The 21286-nt window shown below is 42.0% G+C and overlaps 1 protein-coding gene across 1 annotated transcript in view; it reads left to right on the forward strand.

Moving 5' to 3' along the window:
* Positions 1-21286, forward strand: part of TENM2 (teneurin transmembrane protein 2) — a 1334042-nt gene that overhangs the window by 1100553 nt on the left and 212203 nt on the right. Inside the window, exon 8 of the mRNA XM_042780802.1 lies at positions 12576-12771. Within this exon, the coding sequence (XP_042636736.1) occupies positions 12576-12771 (196 nt within the window). The remainder of the gene's footprint in view (positions 1-12575; positions 12772-21286) is intronic.

The raw sequence follows: 21286 nt of genomic DNA on the forward strand, positions 1-21286 counted from the left end.
ATCTCTAGGTGGTGCAAAAAGTTAATACACTTGGCTGCTAACCAAACAGTTGGCAGTTCAAGGCCAGCTAGAGGCACCTCAGAAGAAAGGCCTAGCAATCTGCTTCTGAATAATCAGCCATTGAAAGGCCTATGGAGCACAGTTCTATTCTGACACATATGGAATCACCATAAGTCGGGTCAACCCAATGACAAGTGCTAGAGTTTCTTGAGAGCTCTCATGAGCTCTTCTGTACCTGGCTTCTATCACTCAGCACAATGTTAGTGAGATCCACTCGTATTTTTGCCTATATCATGGTTCGTTATTATTCACTTATTACTGAGTAGATTTCAGTTGTCTGAATATATTACAATGTGTTTATCCATTCACCTGTTGATAGCCATTCGGGTTTTTTGGTTTGCTGTTTTTATTCATAGTCAACACGACATCATATGACATGCCATGTAATGTCATCATGACAACATGACAATTTCCTGACATTATATCCCCCATGACACTGTCCTCCGGTGGAGGGCAAGAGCCTTTCCCATATGTTCCACTGCCACATACTCATTTGAGGGTGGAGTTAAGATCTTTCATCCCTGTTCCTGAGAAAGTTTGGCCAACATCCTACATTCAATATGCCTAATGGATAGCCAGTATGGGATGTTACATAACTTGCCCAAAAGTTAGTGAATGGTTAAGTCTGTGTTTTCTGAAGCCAAGCTGCTTGTGTGTGAATCCAAGCTCCACCATTTACTAATTTGGGGCAAATTATATAACTTATCTGTGTCTCAGTTTCCTCATGTGCAAAAGGGGGATAAAGATTCCAATTGGATAGGGTTATTATGAGCATTAAATAGGGTTAAAAAACCAGTTGCCATCAAGACAACCCTGACTCATAGTGACCCCATGTGTGTCCGAGTATAGCTGTGCTCCATGGAGTTTTCAATGACTGATTTAGATCATCAGTCCTTTCTTTCCAGGCAACTCAGGGTGAACTCAAACCTCCAGTCTTTCAGATAGCAGCCACACATGTTAACCATTTGCACCACACAGGGACTTCTAAATAAGTTAGTACAGTTGAATCAATTAAAAACATACCTGGCCTCATTAGATATTAGCTAGTAGAATCATCTAGGGAGCTCTGGTAGCATAGTGGCTAAGGCACTTGACTGCTAACCAGAAGGCTGGAGGTTCAAACACACCAGCCACTCCTTGGAAGGAAGGTTGGGCAATCCTACTTCCGTAGTGATACTGCCTCGGAAACCCAAGGAGGGGTCGCTATGAGTCAGGGCTGACTCGATGGCACATAAGAACAACAACAACAGTATCATCTGAGCAGTTATCAAACACTGTGACATATATATGGAACAACTGCATAGTGTTTACTAAAATATTTGAAAAAATATTTCCTAAAGAGAATATGTCCTTTAAATGGTTGTATCACTAAAATTCCACCTTTGTGGTACAGACATCATTTTAGGTATTATTTCCTTTGGGTTACATCTTTTTTATTCTTTCAGTCCTGATCTTTACTGAGTATCCATTATATACTACACACTGTTCTAACCACTAAAAAACTCTCATGGCCATCGAGTCAGATCTGACTCATAGCGACCCCTCCTTAGGTTTCCGAGGCAATATCACTACAGAAGTAGATTACCCAATCTTCCTTCTGAGGAGTGGCTGCTGGGTTTGAACCACCAGCCTTCTGATTAGCAGTCAAATGCCTTATGCACTATACCACCAGAGCTCCTATTCTAGGTACTAGACATACTATATTGAATAAAACAAACAAGTCCCTGACACTTAAGAGTTCATATCCAAGAAGGTGGAGATGGCTTTAAATTATTAAATAAACAGCAACTGTTTTCCAGAAGTAATGAGTTTTACCAAGGAAGGAAATAGGGAGATGTGATAGAAGCTGGTTTTAGGATGATGGTCAAGGAAGCCCATAGAGGTCAGGGCAAGGCAGAGACAGGAGTGATAAGAAGCAGGCAGCTGTGAGTCCAGGCAGAGGGAACAGCTGATGCAAAAGCTCTGTGGCTAGGATGAGGTTGCATGTTCCAGGAACAGAGAGAAGAGCAGTGTAGCTGAAACATGGGGAGAGAGAATTTGGGGAATGTGAGCTGGGTCAACTTACAAAGGAACTTATAGGCTAGGAGTGGCCAACACCCAGCAAAGCCATAAGACTTTCCATGGAACCTCTTGGTCCTCTACTCCACTGGGATGTCTCCCTGTCTTATTGTGGCTAACCCGCTTCTGCCCAAATCAGACCCTCAGCACTCAGAAGCTTGCCTTCCTCCCTCTTTTCTGATCAGTGACACTTTCAGGGATTTACCAATGCCCTAGGCCATCCACCCAGAGATGCTGGCAGCTATGGCCAGGTTCTTGCAAAATCTTAAACGGCCTCCCAAGCTGTTAAGAGTCATGCAAATCTAAGTTTGAATCTTTGCTTAGCCACAGACCTAGCTCAATGGCACTGAGAATATTATTTAACCTCATTAGTATCCTTTTTTACCTCCTCTGAAATTGTCATTAGAAATTCTGGGAAGATGAAATGAGATAGCATCTATTCACATTTGCCCTTGTACCTGGCACATACAAGTACCCAGACAAAATTTATTGTTGTTAGCTGCCATCTGGTTGGCCCCTGACTCATGGTGACTCTGGTAGTTAAGGTTGTATGTCAGCTTGGCTGGGCTGTGGGTTTGAGTAGCTGGGCAGCTGGATGTAGTTATTCCCAGTGATGAGAATGTAATCACCTGCAGGGCTAAATCTGCTGTGACCAGCTAACTAATTGCCTTTGGGGTATGACCTGCTTCCAGTATATGAGGAGAGGCTTTAAGAAATGCCTGTAGCTTCTTGGCACATGTGGTAGTTAAGGTTGTGTGTCAACTTGGATGGGCCTGGTTGAGTGGCTGGGCAGCTGGTGGTAGTTATTCCCCATGATGAGACTAGCAATTAACTCCATGGTAGAATCTACTATGAGCAGCTGAGTAGCTGCCTTAGGAATGTGGTCCGCTTTCCATATATAAGAAACAGCTTTGGGAATGGTCTCTAGCATATGGTATGCTTAAACCCTGTCATTGTTCAGCAGGCCTGTCATGCCCTGCCAACCTTGGGACTTTCAATGGACTTGAATCAATGGCCTGTTGTGTGGTTTGGTAACATCAGGACTGTGCCTTTTTACTTGTTGACCTTGGGTTTGTCAGCCTCAGCAGCCAGCAGCTAGCTAAGTGAAGAAAAGCCTCCAGTTTCAGTGGGCCAGGAGTAGGAGACAGAGCTGAAGCCCAAGGTCAAGGGGCTTTCACCCAGCCCCTAGAGCCTGGCACTGTGAACTTGGACTTAAAGCCTCCAAACTGTAAGAGAATAAACTCCTGTTTGTTAAAGCCATCACATTTGTAGTATATTCCTGTCAAGGTGGCACTAGGTAACCAAAATAGCACTTCTGGATCCTGCACTTGGCCAGGTCTTCATAACCATTTCCTGGACTTGAACCAGTGACCTGCTGTGTTGCCTGCTGATCCTGGGATTGTGCCAACCTTGAGTTTGTCAGGCTCGGCAACCAGCAGCTGCCTGAGTTAAAATATGCCTCCAGTTCCAGTGGGCCTGGAACAAGAGGCAGAGCTGAAGCCCAAAGTCAAGGGGCCTTCACCCAGCCCTAGAGCTGGTGCTCTGAATTCAGACCTTCAGCTTCCTAAACTGTAAAAGCATAAATCCCTGTTTGTTAAAGATCCACTTGTGGTATTTCTGTTGAAGCAGCACAGAGAACAGAGACAGCAGCCCATTGGTTTTTCATTGGTTGATTTCCTAAAGTAGATCACCCAGCCTTTCTTTTTAAGGAGGGAAAAAAAAAAAAAAAAATCGACACTTCTTATTTTGATGATTACTTTGTCCACTACTAGAAGAGGGTGTGCGATGAAAGAATGAGATAAAGAGTTCCACCCATGGAGATTTATTGTCCCCCCTCCTCATTTTAAGGAACTGTATTTAGTTCCTCTCCTCTCTGTCTCCTTGAGTTACCTATGGGGCTGCGTGTGATGAGTTGTTACAATCTGGAAATATCACTGCTGTCTTCTTACTGGAAGTTTAGGAGCTTGTTCTCATAGCTGGTGGATGAACAGCGGCCACAGCTGGCCCAATCGGCATCTAGTTTAGTGACTCAGACACTGGAAGTGGGAACTGAGTCCTCACAAAGGTGAGGACACACCAAGGGAAGTCAGTCCCTGCTGGAGACAGCAGGCCTTGTCACCCCTCCAGCCTTCCCTTAGCACTCATCCTCTTTGAAAGAGAGAAAAGAAATGGTGCTGAGCTTTAATGAGGAATCAGCCAGGCGCACTTTGCCACAGGCCTGGCTGGAGGCAGAAAGAGATGAACAGGCCCCCACGAGTGACCCACTGCAGCTAAGCCATCCTCACCGCCACTGGCTGTGACCAGAGCCCCCGTGGTAATGTGGCTTCAAGCAGCCCTCACGCACACATGCTGCTTCCATGCAATCCCACCAACTGCTGAGCATGCCCTGCCATCTGAGGTGGAATCAACATCAGACTTTGGGAGGCAGGGGACGCTGCCAGTGCTGAGCGCTGGAGCGGCAGGCGTCAATGGGAAATGTCAGCTTTTATTGCTTTTCCCATCCATGTCAATGCTCAGCAAGCAGACGTTCCAAATAGCAATAAAGTTCTTTTTTTCCCCCTTTCCCAGGGTCCTGGACCCATAATAACGTCTTCCTGGAGGGCAATGCGTCTGTCTTTAACCTTGCCCTCTTTGGCAGGTGTGTCTCCGGGTGGCTTCCAGAAGTCACCTGCCTGTGGATGCCTCCCTGTCTGGGAAAGTGACAAGTCCTGCTCAACGGTCCAGGCTCCTCTGCTCTCTGCAGCTCCTCTGGAAGCCCACTAAGTTATCTTAATTACCATTCCTCCTCAGCCTCTGCCAAGAAGTGGAGAGATTTATAATTGGATCAGTCATATATTTGCTGTGGTTTATTTCTTTGCCTCTCAAGCTCTCGTAAAAGTTGCATTTTCATGCCACTTTTGGGTATGACTGATGACTCAGAGGCACAGCCCTCACATTGCATGCCAACGTGGGCTGTTTTTCAAAGACCAGGGAAAAAAAGAGAGAACTTTGGGGAGGGTTGCTTATTTTGGGTGATTGCTATCACCCTTTGGGTGGCTGCATTGCCGAGTCGAGAGAGACCAGCTGCCTTGGGAGGCTAACTTTCTCCTGCAGCCAGCCCATGCACAGATACAGCCTTCTCTTGGGATTTGGTCATGTGCCTCCAAATCCTCTTTAAGGGAGTCTGCAGACCGAGGAGTTAGAATGGCTATGGAACAACCTTCTGTGTCAACCAAGCGCAGTCCAGTCCCCCTGAACTGATCACCGTGGGAGTCCCAGAACAGAGGAGACAGATATCCCTGGAACAAAGCCTGAGTTATCAATCCCCAATACTGGTGTATGAGAAAGGAACTCTGGCCAGGGCCTGGACACTTGGAAAATGGCCTCCTCCTAGTGTCAGCCAGTCTGCCAAGCAAGCTGGCCAGACTGCAGTCTAGGAATCCTAGAGAGCAGAGCCTTTCCTGAACCAGATGGCCTCCCTGCAAACTAGCTTCTTCCTGAGCTCTTGGTCTTTCTGCCCTGGAATGCAGTCTCCACATTTGGATGGGCTGGTCCACCTTGTCTTTCTAGCTCCCAGCTCTTCCCTAGAATAAAAAAAAAATTGCCATCGAGTGCATTCAGACTGATGGCAACCCTGTGTATGTCAGCTTAGAGCTGTGCTCCTTAGGGATTTCTAGGCTGTGACCTTTCAGAAACAGATCACCAGGCCTTTCCTCCAAGGTGCATCTGGGTGGGTTCAAACTGCCAAACTTGCAATTAGTAGTTTAGGCCTTAATCATTGCCACAATCCAGGGACTCCTTTCTCCAAATTATAGCTGCAATGAATGATGCTAGGTGATACTGCTTTGTTTATGTCAACCTATGTGTTCCAAAAGGAAGCCCTTTTGAGAATGAAAAAAAGAACAAAAGGTGTAACAAAAGGGATGCTTCTGGGCAAACTGGATTCATAGATACCTTACACATAATAGAAGTTGGAACTTGACCAGTAGAAAGACACTGCCCTTCTTTACTGCCCTTCCTCTCCTGACTATAAAGAATGCAAAAATAGGCTGGAATTTGCTGTAATCTGGACAAGGAAGAGAGATCTGGGAAGGAAAAGAGGAAGGTGGTCAAGAAATCTATAAACAAGTAAGAGTGCCAGGCCAGCTAAGTTTCACAGAGGTAACAAATAAGCCTTAACATTTTGGTGCCTTAATTTAATAAGCATTCGTGGCTTGCTAATGTCACAGTTTTAGGCTCTCCTCCAAGGGATGATTCCAGGATTCAGGTCACTCCCTGCTGTGGCTGCAACATCTTGGGCTCTAAGTCTGCCCTGGTACCCTCCAGCAGCAGATAGAATAAAGGGAAAGCATGTGGGAGATTGTACAGTGTCTAGAAGCAGAGTACACCCCACAGTTTACATTCCCTTGGCCAGAGCCCCATCATGTGCTCCCACCTAGCTGCAAGGAGACTGGGAAAGAAAGAGAACTGACATAGGTGATGTCTAGCAATCTCTACCACAGAGGTCAGTTAGGAATTATGTCAAAGGAGGAAGGGAAGGAAGAGAAGAGAGCTACAAAGGAAAGAAGCCTGCATTGTACATCATCCCAATTGAGATTGGGAAAGGTGAGGCCTTTAAAGGCATTTTTCACACTTTCATGTTACACCTTGTTATCCCTTTCATGTAAACCCTTTGGGCCACCATGTGTGTTCATGGTGGGTCAGCACCGGGTGCTACATGCTTCCAGATTTGCTAACCTGAACTTCACCTCTTTTTCTCTAACTCAAGAATGCACATTGCAAGGCAAGTGGGTGAACATGATTATTAGGGACATAACCTTGAATATATCCCAATTTAATTTCTTAAATGGAATCCATTTACAAACCCAATACTTTATTCATTTGCTATTTAACCAATATTTATTGACCAGCTTCTGCTCTGGATGAGAGGACACAGCAGTGGATTATAAGGTTGATTGCTGACATTTTAAAACATGTTTACCATAAGCACTTTACATGTCCTGACACATTTAATCCTTACAGGCACCTTATGATATAGATACTATTATTATCCCCATTGCAAAGATAAGAAGACTGAGGCACAGAGAATTTAAATAGTTTACCCAAGTGTCACACCAATAAGTGACAGAACCTAGGTGATCTAGCTCTGAAGTCCACAATCTGAACCACTCTATCATGTAGATGAAGTCCCTGCCCTTCTAGAGTTAATGTTCTTCTGGGGAAAGAGACAGTAAACATAAAAACAAATAAATTAGATCATTATAGCAGGTGGTAAGTACTATAAAGATAATAAAGTTCAACAGAGGGCTATAGGATTGAGACACGTCAAATATCATATCATATCACACCCACATGTCCCAATATCCTATTTGAGATCTCCAGGCTACTAGATTCTTCCTTAAATGAAAACTGCCCTCTGCTCTTCTATAGAGGAACTCAGAGGAGCCAGCCAAAATAGATGTCTTCTCCTTTCTCAGATAAATGCCTTTTCTCAGAGTAATTTGATTGGTTGGGCAGCAGGCATTGCCAGTAGTCCTAACCCATTTTTATGTCCCTTGGCAGGTCAGCAAGAAATGACTGATGCCCAAATTAGTAATGAACAATGGCCCCATACAAGTAATCACCTTCCCCCAACTTTTCCTCATGGGGATGATATCTTGGCCCCCAAATGAAGTATATTCTTCTCAATTCAACACCAAGGACATTACACTCATTCCTCTGGCTGACAGTAATTTGTAGACATTGGGTCTTTGTTGTTGGGCATTTACAAGGCTCCTAAGGAACAAATGCTTTGGTTACAAAGGTCTCCAAAAACAGCATCGGTTTGTCATATCACTTCAAGTCATTTATTTTAGCCTATAAAGATAGCTGTGACCAATGGGATATGGAGTAGAGGGAAACTAAACAGAAACATTCATTTCCTGAGAGATAGTGGAAATTTCTACTTCCTAAAGATTGGTCATCACTAGTTCTCCAGAGGTAAGAGCTAGAACCATGGGTTTCTCTCCTCTATGATCCAATGATTTGTAGGTACATGAGTCATAGTTGCAAGGTACTTAATAAAATGATCTTTATTTTCCAGGCACTGCCCTAAATATTACCTCATGTCATCTGTAACAGCCCTGAAAGCTAAGTGTTATTATTCCCCAGTATTCATCCAGGAAGAGGTTAAAAATAGATTCCTCTAAGGCCCACAATAGCAAATGGCAGAATCAGAACTCAAACCAAGGTTTGTCTGATGGCAAAGACTTTGTGACTAAAATTATAGTCTTTTGTTTTCAATTATCACACTTTAGATGGGGCAAACTTCCAGGTCTGATCATGGGGAAGTCACGTTAGGAGATTTGCACAGTTTCATTCCACAAATTTGTGGAAGGGGTTATAGTTGACATCTGTAACCTATAAAAACCTTTTATAGGGTAAGGAAGGGAGAGCTTAATCCCACAGTTATGGTATTCATCCTACATTTTGAATGTTCTATGGAAATCACAGAGTAAATGGCTTTTCTAGGCAATGATATAGCAAAAGTTTTCAAGATTAGTCCATTTCTCCTGGGGAATTACCAATTTTCTTGTCAACAAGTGAGAAACATTGGTATTTCCAATGTTTGCCTTCTCCTTCATCCTCTCTGTCAAGCCCATAGTCAAGTCCTATCCTTTCTTCCTTAGAAATGTTCCTCAAAGCTGTCCCATCTCTCGTCCGTTGTTCTAACCAAGACCTTTGTCCCCTCACACTTCCTAACTGGTCTTCCTGCTCCCTTTCATTCTTCCTTAATTGTTGTTGTTTTTATGTGCCGAGTCAGACACAACTCATAGCAACCCCTCCTTGGGTTTCCAAGGCAGTATCACTACAGAAGTAAATTGCCCAACCTTCATCTCATATTCTGCCTATAAACTAATTCCTCAAGATTTCCCTTCTAAAACCATAAACCTCTTGAAAAAAAGAATAAGCGGTAAACCTTCATGATCTTATTTTTGACAATGAATTCTTAAATAAGACATCAAAGGAATAAACAATAAAATAAAAATAGATAAAATGGGCTTCATCAAAATTCAAAACTTTGTGCATCAAAAGACTATCACAAAATTGAAGAGTCAAACTACAGAATGGGAGAAAGTATTTCAACTATATATCTGGTAAGGTTTTAATATCCAGAATATGTAAAGAGCCTCCTACAACCTAACAACAAAAAGACAAATAACCCAATCAAAAAATAGGCAAAAGGACTTAAATAGATATTTCTCCAAAGAAGATATACAAAAGGCCAATAAGCACATGAAAAGATATTCAATGTCACTAGTCATTAGGGAAATGCAAAGCAAAACCACTATGAGGTTCTAATTCATACTCACTAGGTTGGATATTTTGGAAAAACAGAAAATAACAAGTTTTGGCAGGGATGTAGAGAAATTGGAACCCTAGGCATTGCTTGTGGGAACATATAATGGTGCAGCCACTGTGAAAGTTTGACAGTTCCTCAAAAATACAAAATAAAAAACTCTTTGGGGTATATACCTAGGAATGGAATTTCTGGGTTATAGAAATACCATATGACCCAGGATTTTGACTCTTGGGTTTATGCCTCAAAGAATTGAAAGCAGGTAGTAAAACAAATGGGAGCTCTGGTGGCGTAGTGCCTAAGGCATTTGACTGCTAACCAGAAGGCTGGCAGTTCAAACCCACCAGCCACTCCTCAGAAGGAAGATTGGGCAATCTACTTCCATAGTGATAATGCCTCAGAAGTCCAAGTAGGGGTCTCTATGAGTCGTATCTGACTCTACGGCAGTGAGTTTGGTTTGGTAGTAAAACAAATAATTATATACTAATTTTTATTGTAGCATTATTCACAATAGACAAAAGGTGGAAGTAACTCAAGTGTCCACCAACAGATGAATGGATAAACGAAATGTGCTACATACGTACAATGGAATATTACATAGTCATAAAAGAGAAATGAAGTTCTGACACATACTATAACATGGATGAGCCTTGAAAACATTACGCTGAGAGAGATAAGTTGGACACAAAAGGAAAAACAATGTATGACTCCACATATATGAGATATCTAGAAGAGACCAATACATAGAGACAAAAGTTTATTAGTGGTTACCAGGGGCTAAGAGGAAAGGAAAATAAAGAATTATTGCTTAAAAGACACTGAGTTTCTTTTTGAGGCGATGAAAAACTTTTGGAAATGGATAGTGGTGAGAGTTGTATGAATATTACACTCATGTAATTAATTGAACTGAATCATACTCTTAAAAATAGTTAAAATGGAAAAACTTTTGTTACATATATTTTACCACCAAAACCAAACTAACTGCCCTCACGTTGGATCCAACCTTGGGTTTCTGAGGTGGTATCACTACAGAAGTAGATTGCCCAACCTTCCTTCCGAGGAGTGGCTAGTGGATTTGAACCACCAGCCTTCTAGTTAGTGGTGAAATGCCTTAGGCACTATGCCACCAGAATGCCCATATTTTACCACAGTGAATTTAAAAAAGAAGAAGAGAATTCCTTTTCAACACATCAGTCGCTGCTCAATGATCATTGCTGGCTTTCATGCCTGCCACAGGATTTCACCTGTACTCTAGGACAAGCCCCTTTTGAGTCACAGTTAGTCTCCCTGTATACACATTCTGGTGGCCTTCATTGATCACTTCATCTCTCATTAAGTACTGCCAGTTATGAACCTGTTTCCATTGAAAAAGAATTTATCATATAATTGCTGGTTTATCTGAAGCTAAAGATGGAGAGGGCATGAATACTGTACCTGAATAGATCTAGATCGAAATTCTTGCTTGGCCACTCAGGAGCTATGTGACTTTGGACAGGTCTCTTGACTTCTCTGAGCCTCAGTTTCCTTATTCATAAAATAGTCTTATGAGTTTTTTCAAGAATTGAATTAAAAATTATGATAATTGTTTTGGTTACTTCATGCTGCTCTAACAGAAATATACCACAAATGGGATGGCTTTAACAAACAAGAGTTTATTCTTACAGTTTTGGGAGGCTAGAAGTCAGAATTCAAAGTGCCAGGTTCTAGGGGCTGGGTGAAAGCACCTCAACTTTAAGCTTTAGCTTTGCCTCCTGCTCCTGGCCCACTGAAGCTGAGCTTTTCATCACTCAGGCAGCTACTGGCTGCTGAGGCTGACAAACCCAAAGTCAACAAGTAAAAAGGCACAGTCCCAATATTACCAAACAACATGGCAGGCCACTAATTAAAGTCCAGAAAAAGTCCCACGGTCAGCAAGGCATGGCAGGCTGCTGAACAATGACTTGGCTACATTCAGGGTTCAAGCATGCCAAAAAGCTGGAAACCAATCCCAAATCTTCTCCTTATATATGGGAAGCAGACCACATTCCTAAAGCAGCCACTCAGCCACTCACAGCAAATTCCACCATGGAGTTAATTGCCAGTCTCATCATGGGGAATAACTACCACCAGCTGCCCAGCCACTCAACCAGGCCCAGCCAAGCTGACATTCAGCCTTAACTACCACAATAATAATAATAGCTAATCATGCTTGGTAAAGTAGAGGGTCAGAGAAATAGAGGAAAATCCAATGAGATGGATTGACAAAGTGGCTGCAACAATGGACTCATGCATAACAACGATTGTGAGGGTGGTGCAGGACCAGGCAGTGTTTTATTCTTTTTTACATAGGGTCACCATGAGTCAGAACTGACAACAACATGTATTTTATATTTGTTTTGTGCTAGGCACTATTCTAAATATGATCTTAATCTTCACAGCCACCCTATAATATAGGTACTATTATTTCCCCAATTTTAATAAATGGGGAAAATGAAGACACAGATTGGTATAGCTAGTAAAAGCCACAGCAGGATTCTCTTCTAGGCAGTCTGGCTCTATACCATTTTTCCCTAGTAAATGATTAATAAATGATAACTGCTAACATAGATCCATAACTCCTTAATCTGAAACACATGGGGGGGTCAGATATATTTTATAATTCAGAATGTTGGGGATGAGAAAGTTAGGCTTTGCATATACCATATATTATATAACACTCCAGTATGGCAAGGGTAGCAACCAATAATCAAATACATCAATATTTCTGCAATAAAACGAATGAATATTCCCACTATGTGGGATAAATTAAGATTTAATTAAATTAAGATCATGTCAGGCTGTGTCACACATCAGTTTGCTGCAAACTTACAAAACAGCAATAACAACAAAGAAAAAAGAACTTGGGATTTCAGAATTTGAATTTTGGAATTTCAGATATGGACTGTGACTACAGTAATAATATTAATGGCATTAATTATAAATAAAAATTGCTGGCTGTTTTATATTGTTACAATTTGTATGATTCTTGTTTTACTGGATGAGCTTGTAACAAAATGACTAAAAGCTGTTTCTCAGATAACTAATAGGGTAGGAAGGGAAGGTGCTAGTCGAGGGACCTGGCCCACCACCTTTTCTTAAACATGACTCTCTCCTTTCCTAGTATGATTTCATGGAGCGTCTGGACGGGAAGGAGAAGTGGAGTGTGGTCGAGTCACCCAGGGAGCGCCGGAGCATACAGACCCTGGTTCAAAATGAAGCCGTGTTTGTGCAGTACCTGGACGTGGGCCTGTGGCACCTGGCCTTCTACAATGATGGCAAAGACAAAGAGATGGTTTCCTTCAACACTGTTGTCTTAGGTATGTACAGGGTTTCTGAGGCAATATACCATAAGGGGAATGATAGAAATACTCTGGGCCTCTCTAGAAGATATGTCTTCCAAGGTAGTTTCTACTATGTATGAGATCAAACCAGAATCCTTATCTTAGGCCTCACAGGTTCATCCTGTTTCCATCGAGTTGATGGCAACTCATGGTGACTCCATGTGTGTCAGAGTAGACCTGTGCTTCATAAGGTTTTCATGATGGCGACCTTTTGGAAAATCATCAGGCCTTCTTCCTAAGTGGCTTTGAGTGGATTTGAACTACCAACCTTTAATTTATTAGTAACTGAGAGCTTAACTATTTGTGCAACTCAGGGACACCTCTACCACAAATTGTTGTTGTTGTTGTTGTTTGCCGTCGAGTCGGCCCCGACTCATAGCGACCCCTCCTTGGGTTTCCAAGGCAGTATCACTACGGAAGTAGGATTGCCCAACCTTCCTTCCGAGGAGTGGCTGGTGGGTTTGAACCGCCAGCCTTCTGGTTAGCAGTCAAGTGCTTTTAGCCACTATGCTACCAGAGCTCCCCTACCACAAATTAGCTCTGGTTTAAAATGGAGATTCTGGCTACTCCTGAAGGAGCCACTGTCCATCCTGAAGATTCAGTCATGGTTAAGAGCTTCAGTCAGACTGCTATACAACTTAGGCAAACCACTGGACTCTTATAACCCTTGGCTTTCTCAAAGTATATTATAGTCAACACTACTCCATACTTCATGGGGTTATTTTAGGGTTAAATGAGATGAAGTCTATAAATCACTAAGCACATAAACAAAAAAAAAAAAAAAACAAGCCCACTGCCATCGAGTCAGATCCAACTCATAGCTACCCCTTCTTGGGTTTCCGAGGCAATATCACTATAGAAGTAGATTGCCAATCTTGCTTCCAAGGAGTGGCTGGTGGGTTTGAACCACTAGTCTTCTGGTTAGCAGTCAAATGCCTTAGGCACTATGCCACCAGAGCTCCTACTAAGCACATACCAAGACCAAACTCACTGCCATTGAGTGGGAACCAACTCATAGCAACCCCTCCTTGGGTTTCCAAGACAGTATCACTATGGAAGTAGATTGCCCAACCTTCCTTCTGAGGAGTGGCTGGAGGGTTTGAGCTGCCAGCCTTCTGGTTAGCAGACAAATGCCTTAGACACTATGCTACCAGAGCTCCTACTAAGCACATAGTAAGGCCAAATATACTGTCTATTTACATTAGCTCAGAATTTCTCTTAAAAATTAGGGAAAGCTCAAAATAAAAACAAGTTTTAAAAAATATATATAAATAAATCAGGAAAAGAATATAGAACAGAAGGAAAATAGGTAAATCCAATTTCTTTCCAAAATAGGTAAATCTCAAAATGCTTTAATTAAGCACTTGTCATTGTTGACGTGTTTTAGCCTGCTTAGTCTTAACTCAGGAGCTCTGGTGGCACAGTGGTTAACACATTCGACTGCTAACCAAAAGGTAGGCTGCTCGAACCCACCAGTCACTCCACAAGAGAAGGATGAGGCAGTCTGCTTATGTAAAGATTTACAGCCTTGGAAACCCTCTAGGGCAATGGTACCCTGTCCTATAGACTTGCTGTGAGTCAGAATCGACTTGATGGCATGAGTTTGGGTTGGAGGTTTTGTATTAGCTATCAGGGAAAAAGCTGAGGTTTTATCTAAAATTCCCTGTTATACATATACACAAATCCCTAAAAGGTCCATTACGTAGAGAAGATTTTGCAAAGTTTTCATCAAACAAATACCAAGAATTTTAACATTGAGGTAAGCTGCAGATGTTTTCCTTAAATTTATTTCATCCTTTTTAAATAGGATTTTGGTCATCTGTCTGATGATGACAATTGATCCTGGGAAGGATCAGGGCCAATCCTTCTGTGAATCAGGGCCGATTATTCGACCCATCTCACAGAGGTATAAGCTGAAGTTCAGAAAGCTAAGTGGTTCACCCACAGTCCCATGGGCTTCTGGGCTCTATCCATTACTCTTTACACAACACCATGTTGTCCCAACATCTTTTAACTGTGGCTCTCAAGTCACAGTGGAGAAGCCTAGATAGGGTGATTTTATGAAGAAAAGCCAGGAGGAATTGAATTAAATACCAGCTTTCCTTTCCCATTTCCTACTGAGCAACTTAACCTTTCTGTGCCTCAGTTTCATCATCTGTGGAAAGGGAATAACCACACTCTGAGAAGGGTGATGTATTATCATGTATATAACATGTCTGGCATGGATTTGTTGTTGTTGTTGTTGTTGTTATGTGCCATCGAGTCGGACCAGACTCATAGCAACCCCTCCTTGGGTTTCCAAGGCAGCATCACTATGGAAGTAGATTGCCCCATCTTCCTTCCAAAGAGTGGCTGGTGGGTTTGAATCACCAGCCTTCTGGTTAGCAGTCAACTGCCTTAGGCACTATGCTACCAGGCATGGATTTAGTAGTCATTAAATGATAGCCAATTATTTTAAAGAGTGCATCTTATACAATAACTTTCTATTGACTGCATTTTAAGAACTTTCCTATTGGCCCAATGTATTCCTCTGATTCTTGAATGATCTATGTAAGGCAACCTGAAATTCAAGTGCTAGTTCTATAGCAATGGCCACAACTTCAGAACAGTATAAAATCTGATAGGTTTTGGTGTTGACCATAAGAATGAAGGAAATCCTTATTCTCTCTGCTAAGGAAAGATTGGCCATATCAAGGCTAGCCAAATGCTCTAAATCAGGAGTTGGCACACTATAACCCATGGGCTGAATCTAGCCCAGTGCCTGTTTTTGTAAATAAAGTTTTATTGGTTCACAGCCATGCTCATCCATTTATGTATTGTCTTTGGCAGCTTTGGCACCACATGACAGAGTTGAGTAGTTGAGACAGAGACAGTATGGCCTGTAAAGCCTAAAATATTTACTGTCTTTCCTTTTATAGAAAGTTTGCCAGCCCCTGAGCTAAATCAATGCTATAAAAAATTATAATGAAAGTCATTTGAGAAGTCATCCACAGATAGGGAAAATTTCCAGGATCATGTTATGTACCAGTGGGACAGGGGGAGAATAAGAGAGTAGAGACTGGCTCTTAAAAGGAAGACGCTAGAAACTAATTTGACACTAATGTGAGATGTTGAGATTAAAACAGTCTTTGGGTTAAGAACCTGGTGAGAGATGATATCCTTTTTGTCATCCTGTATTTATACTCCAAAACTCTGACACATACATATCAGAACACACCACACACAGCAGTTGGCTTTGTTGGGGTTTAAAGGGATTCAGGAATCCCTGTAGTGCAAACAGTTAATGTGCTCAGCTGCTAGCCAAAACTTTAGAGGTTTGAGTCCACCTAGAGGAACCTTGAAAGAAAGGCCTGGTGACCTGCTTCTAAAAAACTCAGCCATTGAAAACCCTGTGGAGCGTCCCTCTGACACACATGGATTTGCCATGAGTCATAGTTGACTCAGTGGCAATTGCTACTAGTACCGGTATAGGACTTAGTGAAATGGTTAAGAAAAACAACAGCAGCTACACATACATTGAACATTTACCCTGTACCAGCCCTTGTACTATGCCCTTTGGGTCCGTTTCCTCAGTCAAATCATAGAGTAGTCATGGGAGATAAGTATTGTCACTATTCTCTCCATTTCACAGTTGAGGAAGGCAAGACTGAGAGAAGTTAAATGACTTGCCCAAGATCATACACAGCTAGTGCGAAAACGGCATGGGGTGGCATCCTCTGACCTCCTCCAACCTCATGAGGGGGAGAGAGAATCACCATCAGCTCTACAAGGCTTATTCCTATGAGGCCAGACGTGCTTCCACCCTGCAACCTTTTTATCAATTCTGACACCAATCATCCCTCCCACGGCACTCACTATTACTCTGCTGGATTTGATAATTCGTTGCAATGGGCACATAGAACTCATAAAAAATACTCACAATTATGTGGTTTATTACGAAAGTAACAGGGTACAATTTAGGTTCAGGAATGTGCTCAGGATACAGTTCTGCACTCAGGATATAATTGTTCAATCAGGACAGTCTCCCCTCTGCTATTCCCGCAGGCATGCCTCTCTGGCCCTTGGCCTCTTGGCCTGGCCTCTGCTCTCTTTGGGCAAGGGTTGCAAAGCTCTTTTAGCTCCACCAATAGGTACACCTGGTTGCATCCCACTCTGCCAACAAGCCTCCTGCCCAATGGCACTCAGCTTTCTTGCTCTGGGGGCCAGGCAAGCCCACCACTCTGTCTTGTGCCTCTTGGTTCCATTGCTGCCATCTTTCAGCCAGGTATCTCTGCCAGGGCATCTCTGCTGGAGTGTCTCTGCTGGGGCATCTCTGCCAAGGAGGCCGGCTCAGGGATCTTGGGTTCAAGGACATACGCCACTTGACCTCCAGCTCTTCTTTCTTGAAGGCACTGAGATCCCCTTTCTGCCTCTAGGAAGACTCATTTTAAGCCTGGCAAAGTGACAAAACTAACCAATCCCAATATCAGAGTACTACACACCTTATATGTATGGTCCCTCTCAGTAATCTGGAGGGAGTTACAAAGATTATGGCTAGAAAAGCCATGCCAAGTAATTCACTGCACCACAGCTAGGAAGAGATGGAGTCAGAATTTAAACTTTCCAGAGCCTATGCTCTTACCCACTGGATTTCTCTGGGTTCTTGACAGATAAATCCCTTTCCCCAAAAAAAAAAAAAGAAAGAAAGAAAGAAAGCAAGCTTCCTGGGGACTGGATTAGCTGGATAATGGCTTCTGCCCTCCATTTCCTCTGTCCACATAGGCATAGACATTATGGTATAGTGAGATACCCTTCCCCCAGACCATTACCCTCCCTCAGCTGTCAGAGCTGGGAATAGCAATTCTCCCCAGAGGTTTTCTCTTGTCTGGACAGTAACTCAAAGAGAAAGTCAAAGGTAATCGGCCTAATAGTTGGGCAGACATCTTGATAGAGCAATGATAGTAATTGGCTTGAAATGCAGGGAAAAGAACAGTGTTTTATTTGGTCCAGAGGTTCTCCCATACATATCTATTATCAGAACGTTCTCCATCGAGAGCGATGAAAGCCCCTGTGATATGAAACAGAAGGAAAATGTTAGACGGGTGTCAACCAGTGATCACACTAAATATACCTTTGACTCAGGGAAGTCTTTTGATGTGTTTTGAGAGAAGCAGCCTGCTTTCAGAGATGAGTTTCATCTGAGGAGACAACAGAGTGGCTTTCTGTCCTCGTCTGAAGCATAGTACAGAGTTAGTGGAGGCTTCCTCCACTGTGTAAAATCCTGTTTCCTAGGATTACTCCCATGTCTTGCCTTTTTTTTTTTTTTTTTTTTGTCAAGAAAAGTTAAACCAAGTTGACAAAATGAAAAACCAGTATCTTGAGGCTGTTATCATTAGTGGTTGTTGAGTCGATTCTGACTTGTATTGACTCCATAAGTTCTGAATAGAACTGTTTCATAGGGTTTACAAGGCTATGACCTTCCTGAAGCTGATTGCCAGGCTTCTCTTCTGAAACATCTCTGGGTGGTTTTGAACTGACAACTTCCAGCTAGTAGTGAGTTTAACTTTTGTCCCAACTGTTGTTGCTGTTATGTGCCATCAAGTCAGACCTGACTCATAGCGACCCCTCCTTGGGTTTCTGAGGTAGTATCACTACGGAAGTAGATTGCCCAACCTTCCTTCCAAGGAGTAGAAGTTTGAACTTCTGAGGAGTGGTGGTTTGAACCACCAGCCTTCTAGTTAGCAGTCAAGTGCCTTAGGCACTATGCTACCAGACCCTAATAGCTCAATAGTAATATTTGAGGATTGGAGAAAGGAGACTGACTAGGGTAGGCTCCTTTATATTTCAGCAGTAACCAGTAGTTGTTTCCTTTCTTAAAAACTGTAGAAGTACTTCAAATACAAGACCTTCGAAAAAGAAAATGGAAAATACTCTTCATAGCAATTCTTGCTTATTTTGCATTCCCCTACTCTCCAACATACACATGTACACTCAAAAACTTCAACAACTATTTCCTAAACACCTACTATGTAGCAGGCACTGAGATACCTTTGTGAATAATTCAGATCTAGTCTCTTCCTGGTAGAAATTGGTAAGAAAAGACAATAAAAGTCAATTATAGGTATTCTGTGAACAAAGAGGAACAAAGACCCAAAGTTGGAGGAAGTGAGGAAGAAGACACCAGAAGTTAAATATTTTCTAAGCTGAGACATAAGGATAAATACCTTAGGTAAAAATCAGGGAAACTTTCCATCCAAGTGAAGAGCATATGCAAAGACCTCAGCCCTTTTCCATGGAGTTGTAGTGGCAAGGAAGCCCATGGACCTTCACTGCTTTGCCTCTAGAGATGTATGGTTTTAAAAAAAGGGAGGCTTGGCCTCAGAAATGTAATTTTCCACCAAACCATCCCAAAACCTAGATGCTCAGTGAGCAGCAATCTCTACCTCAGGATAGGAGTGACTTCTTAAAATGTACGTAGAGGAATGGCATCCCTCTGTTTAAGACATTCCATTCGCTCTCATGGATCTCAGAATGAAATCCCATTTATACCCTTGAAAAGATAGAGCCAACATCACAGCTATGTGCAGAAACATGAAAGACCTATGGAGAATTGTCTCCCAACACCATATGAAATTGCTGGATTTTAACTTGCATAAAAAACAAGAATTTCATATGGTTCAACTAATGCTTTTTGTGTGAATGAATGATGATAAAATGACACAAATAGGTAGCCACTTGGATGCATTTCAGCCAACCTTGGTAGACCCACCTTCCTGGAGTTTCAGCTGGAAATGTTAATAGTTAAACATTAAAGAATTTGATTTGGTGGAGTTTATAATCCTTTACCTGATCTTGTAAAAGTAAATATATATGTTGTGTTCTTGTCAGAGTGTGAGAAACTAACTCCAACCTGGGTTTGGAAAAAGAGCACTGTGAAGGGAAACACTGTAGAAAGAAAGCAAAATGTCATGGCTTGGTTTTTCAGTCCAGAATGGCAGTAAATGGGAAATTTAGTTTAAAGGGAAAACATGCTTTACCACTCTCAGGTGACTCCATTAGGAACAATTAGACTTCATAGTTTTCATACAGCATCACTAAGTCAATGTTCCCAGTTCCCCATGAGTTGGGTAATGTCACATTCTGGACATGATGGCTTGCATTTTCCTTTTCAGCAGTGCCTAAGGCATTTGACTGCTAACCAGAATCTTGGTGGTTCAAACTCCCCAGCCATTCCTCAGAAGGAAGTTGGGCAACCTACTTCCATAATGATATTGCCTCGGAAACCTAAAAGGGGTCACTATGAGTCAGATCCAACTCCACGACAGTGCTTTGAGCTTTGTTCCATTCTGTTGCATAGGATGGGTATCTGGAAGTCCCTTGTTATTGTTAGTTTCCATGAAGTCAATTCTGACTCATGGTGACCCTGTGTGTGTCACAGGGTTTCCAATGGCTGGTTTTTCAGAAGTAGATCACCAAGCCTTTCTTCCAAGGTGCCTGTGGGTAGGTTTGAACTGCCAACCTTTTAGCTAATAGTCAAGGACTTAACTGTGTTTATTTTTATTTAAGGCAAAAACAAAGATGATGGTGATGATGGGATGATGATAATATGATAATTTTAAAAGAATATGTACAGTTCTGGGCAGAAGTATGTCAACATAACATGATTCCTTATCCCAAATGAAATAAGATTGCTATATAGGTTAGAACAAATATGAACTAATTGATTTTCATGAAATATAAGATTCTTAAAAGTTAGGTATAAAAGGACTTCTTTATAGCCCAAAACCTACTCCTAATGAACCCTAAAATCATACCTATTTTAATCAATCTTGTGTATTTGGATTTTTCTTTTTCTTTTTCTTTTATGGTAAATATGTATGTAAGAAAATGTTTGACATGTGAACAATCTTCACATATACAGTTCAGTGACATTAATTATGTTCATCATGTTGTTCAACCACCATGATTACCCATCCCAAATTATACCATCGCCCTTAACAGAAGCTCAGTGTCCCCTACACATTGATTCCTCCTTTCTCCCTCTCTCCCACCTACCCCTGGTAACACAAATATGCTTTAGTCTCTGTATACTTATATGAAATATCTAGGATTTTTCTTTTATTACAATTCCTTAAAGTAGGTAATATTATTACTCTACAAATTTGAGGCTAGGAACACCCACTGTCATTTTGAAGAATCACCCTCTATAAATGAGGCAAAAGACTGATGATACCCCACATGTCAAACCAAATCTTAAATTGTGGGATGATTTCTAAGGGGCTGACAGTGCTTAAAATTTTTTCAACATTCAAACATGGGAAACTTCACAGTTTTTAAATTCAGACTTCTTTCAGTGTGGCTTCTTTAGAAAAAGCAAAAGTTGCAGCAATACTAGTCTTGCATTCCTGCTTGAATTAGTCAGGTATAGATTAGTGGCTACATCCACACATTGTCCAATTTGTCCTAGGCTCCACTACTCCCTATTGTCTTACATCACTCACTTATGTTCCCT

This window comes from Orycteropus afer, unplaced genomic scaffold, assembly GCF_000298275.1.
Source record: "Orycteropus afer afer isolate SDZICR_OR568_19922 unplaced genomic scaffold, OryAfe1.0 scaffold00062, whole genome shotgun sequence".
Classification (NCBI taxonomy): domain Eukaryota; kingdom Metazoa; phylum Chordata; class Mammalia; order Tubulidentata; family Orycteropodidae; genus Orycteropus; species Orycteropus afer.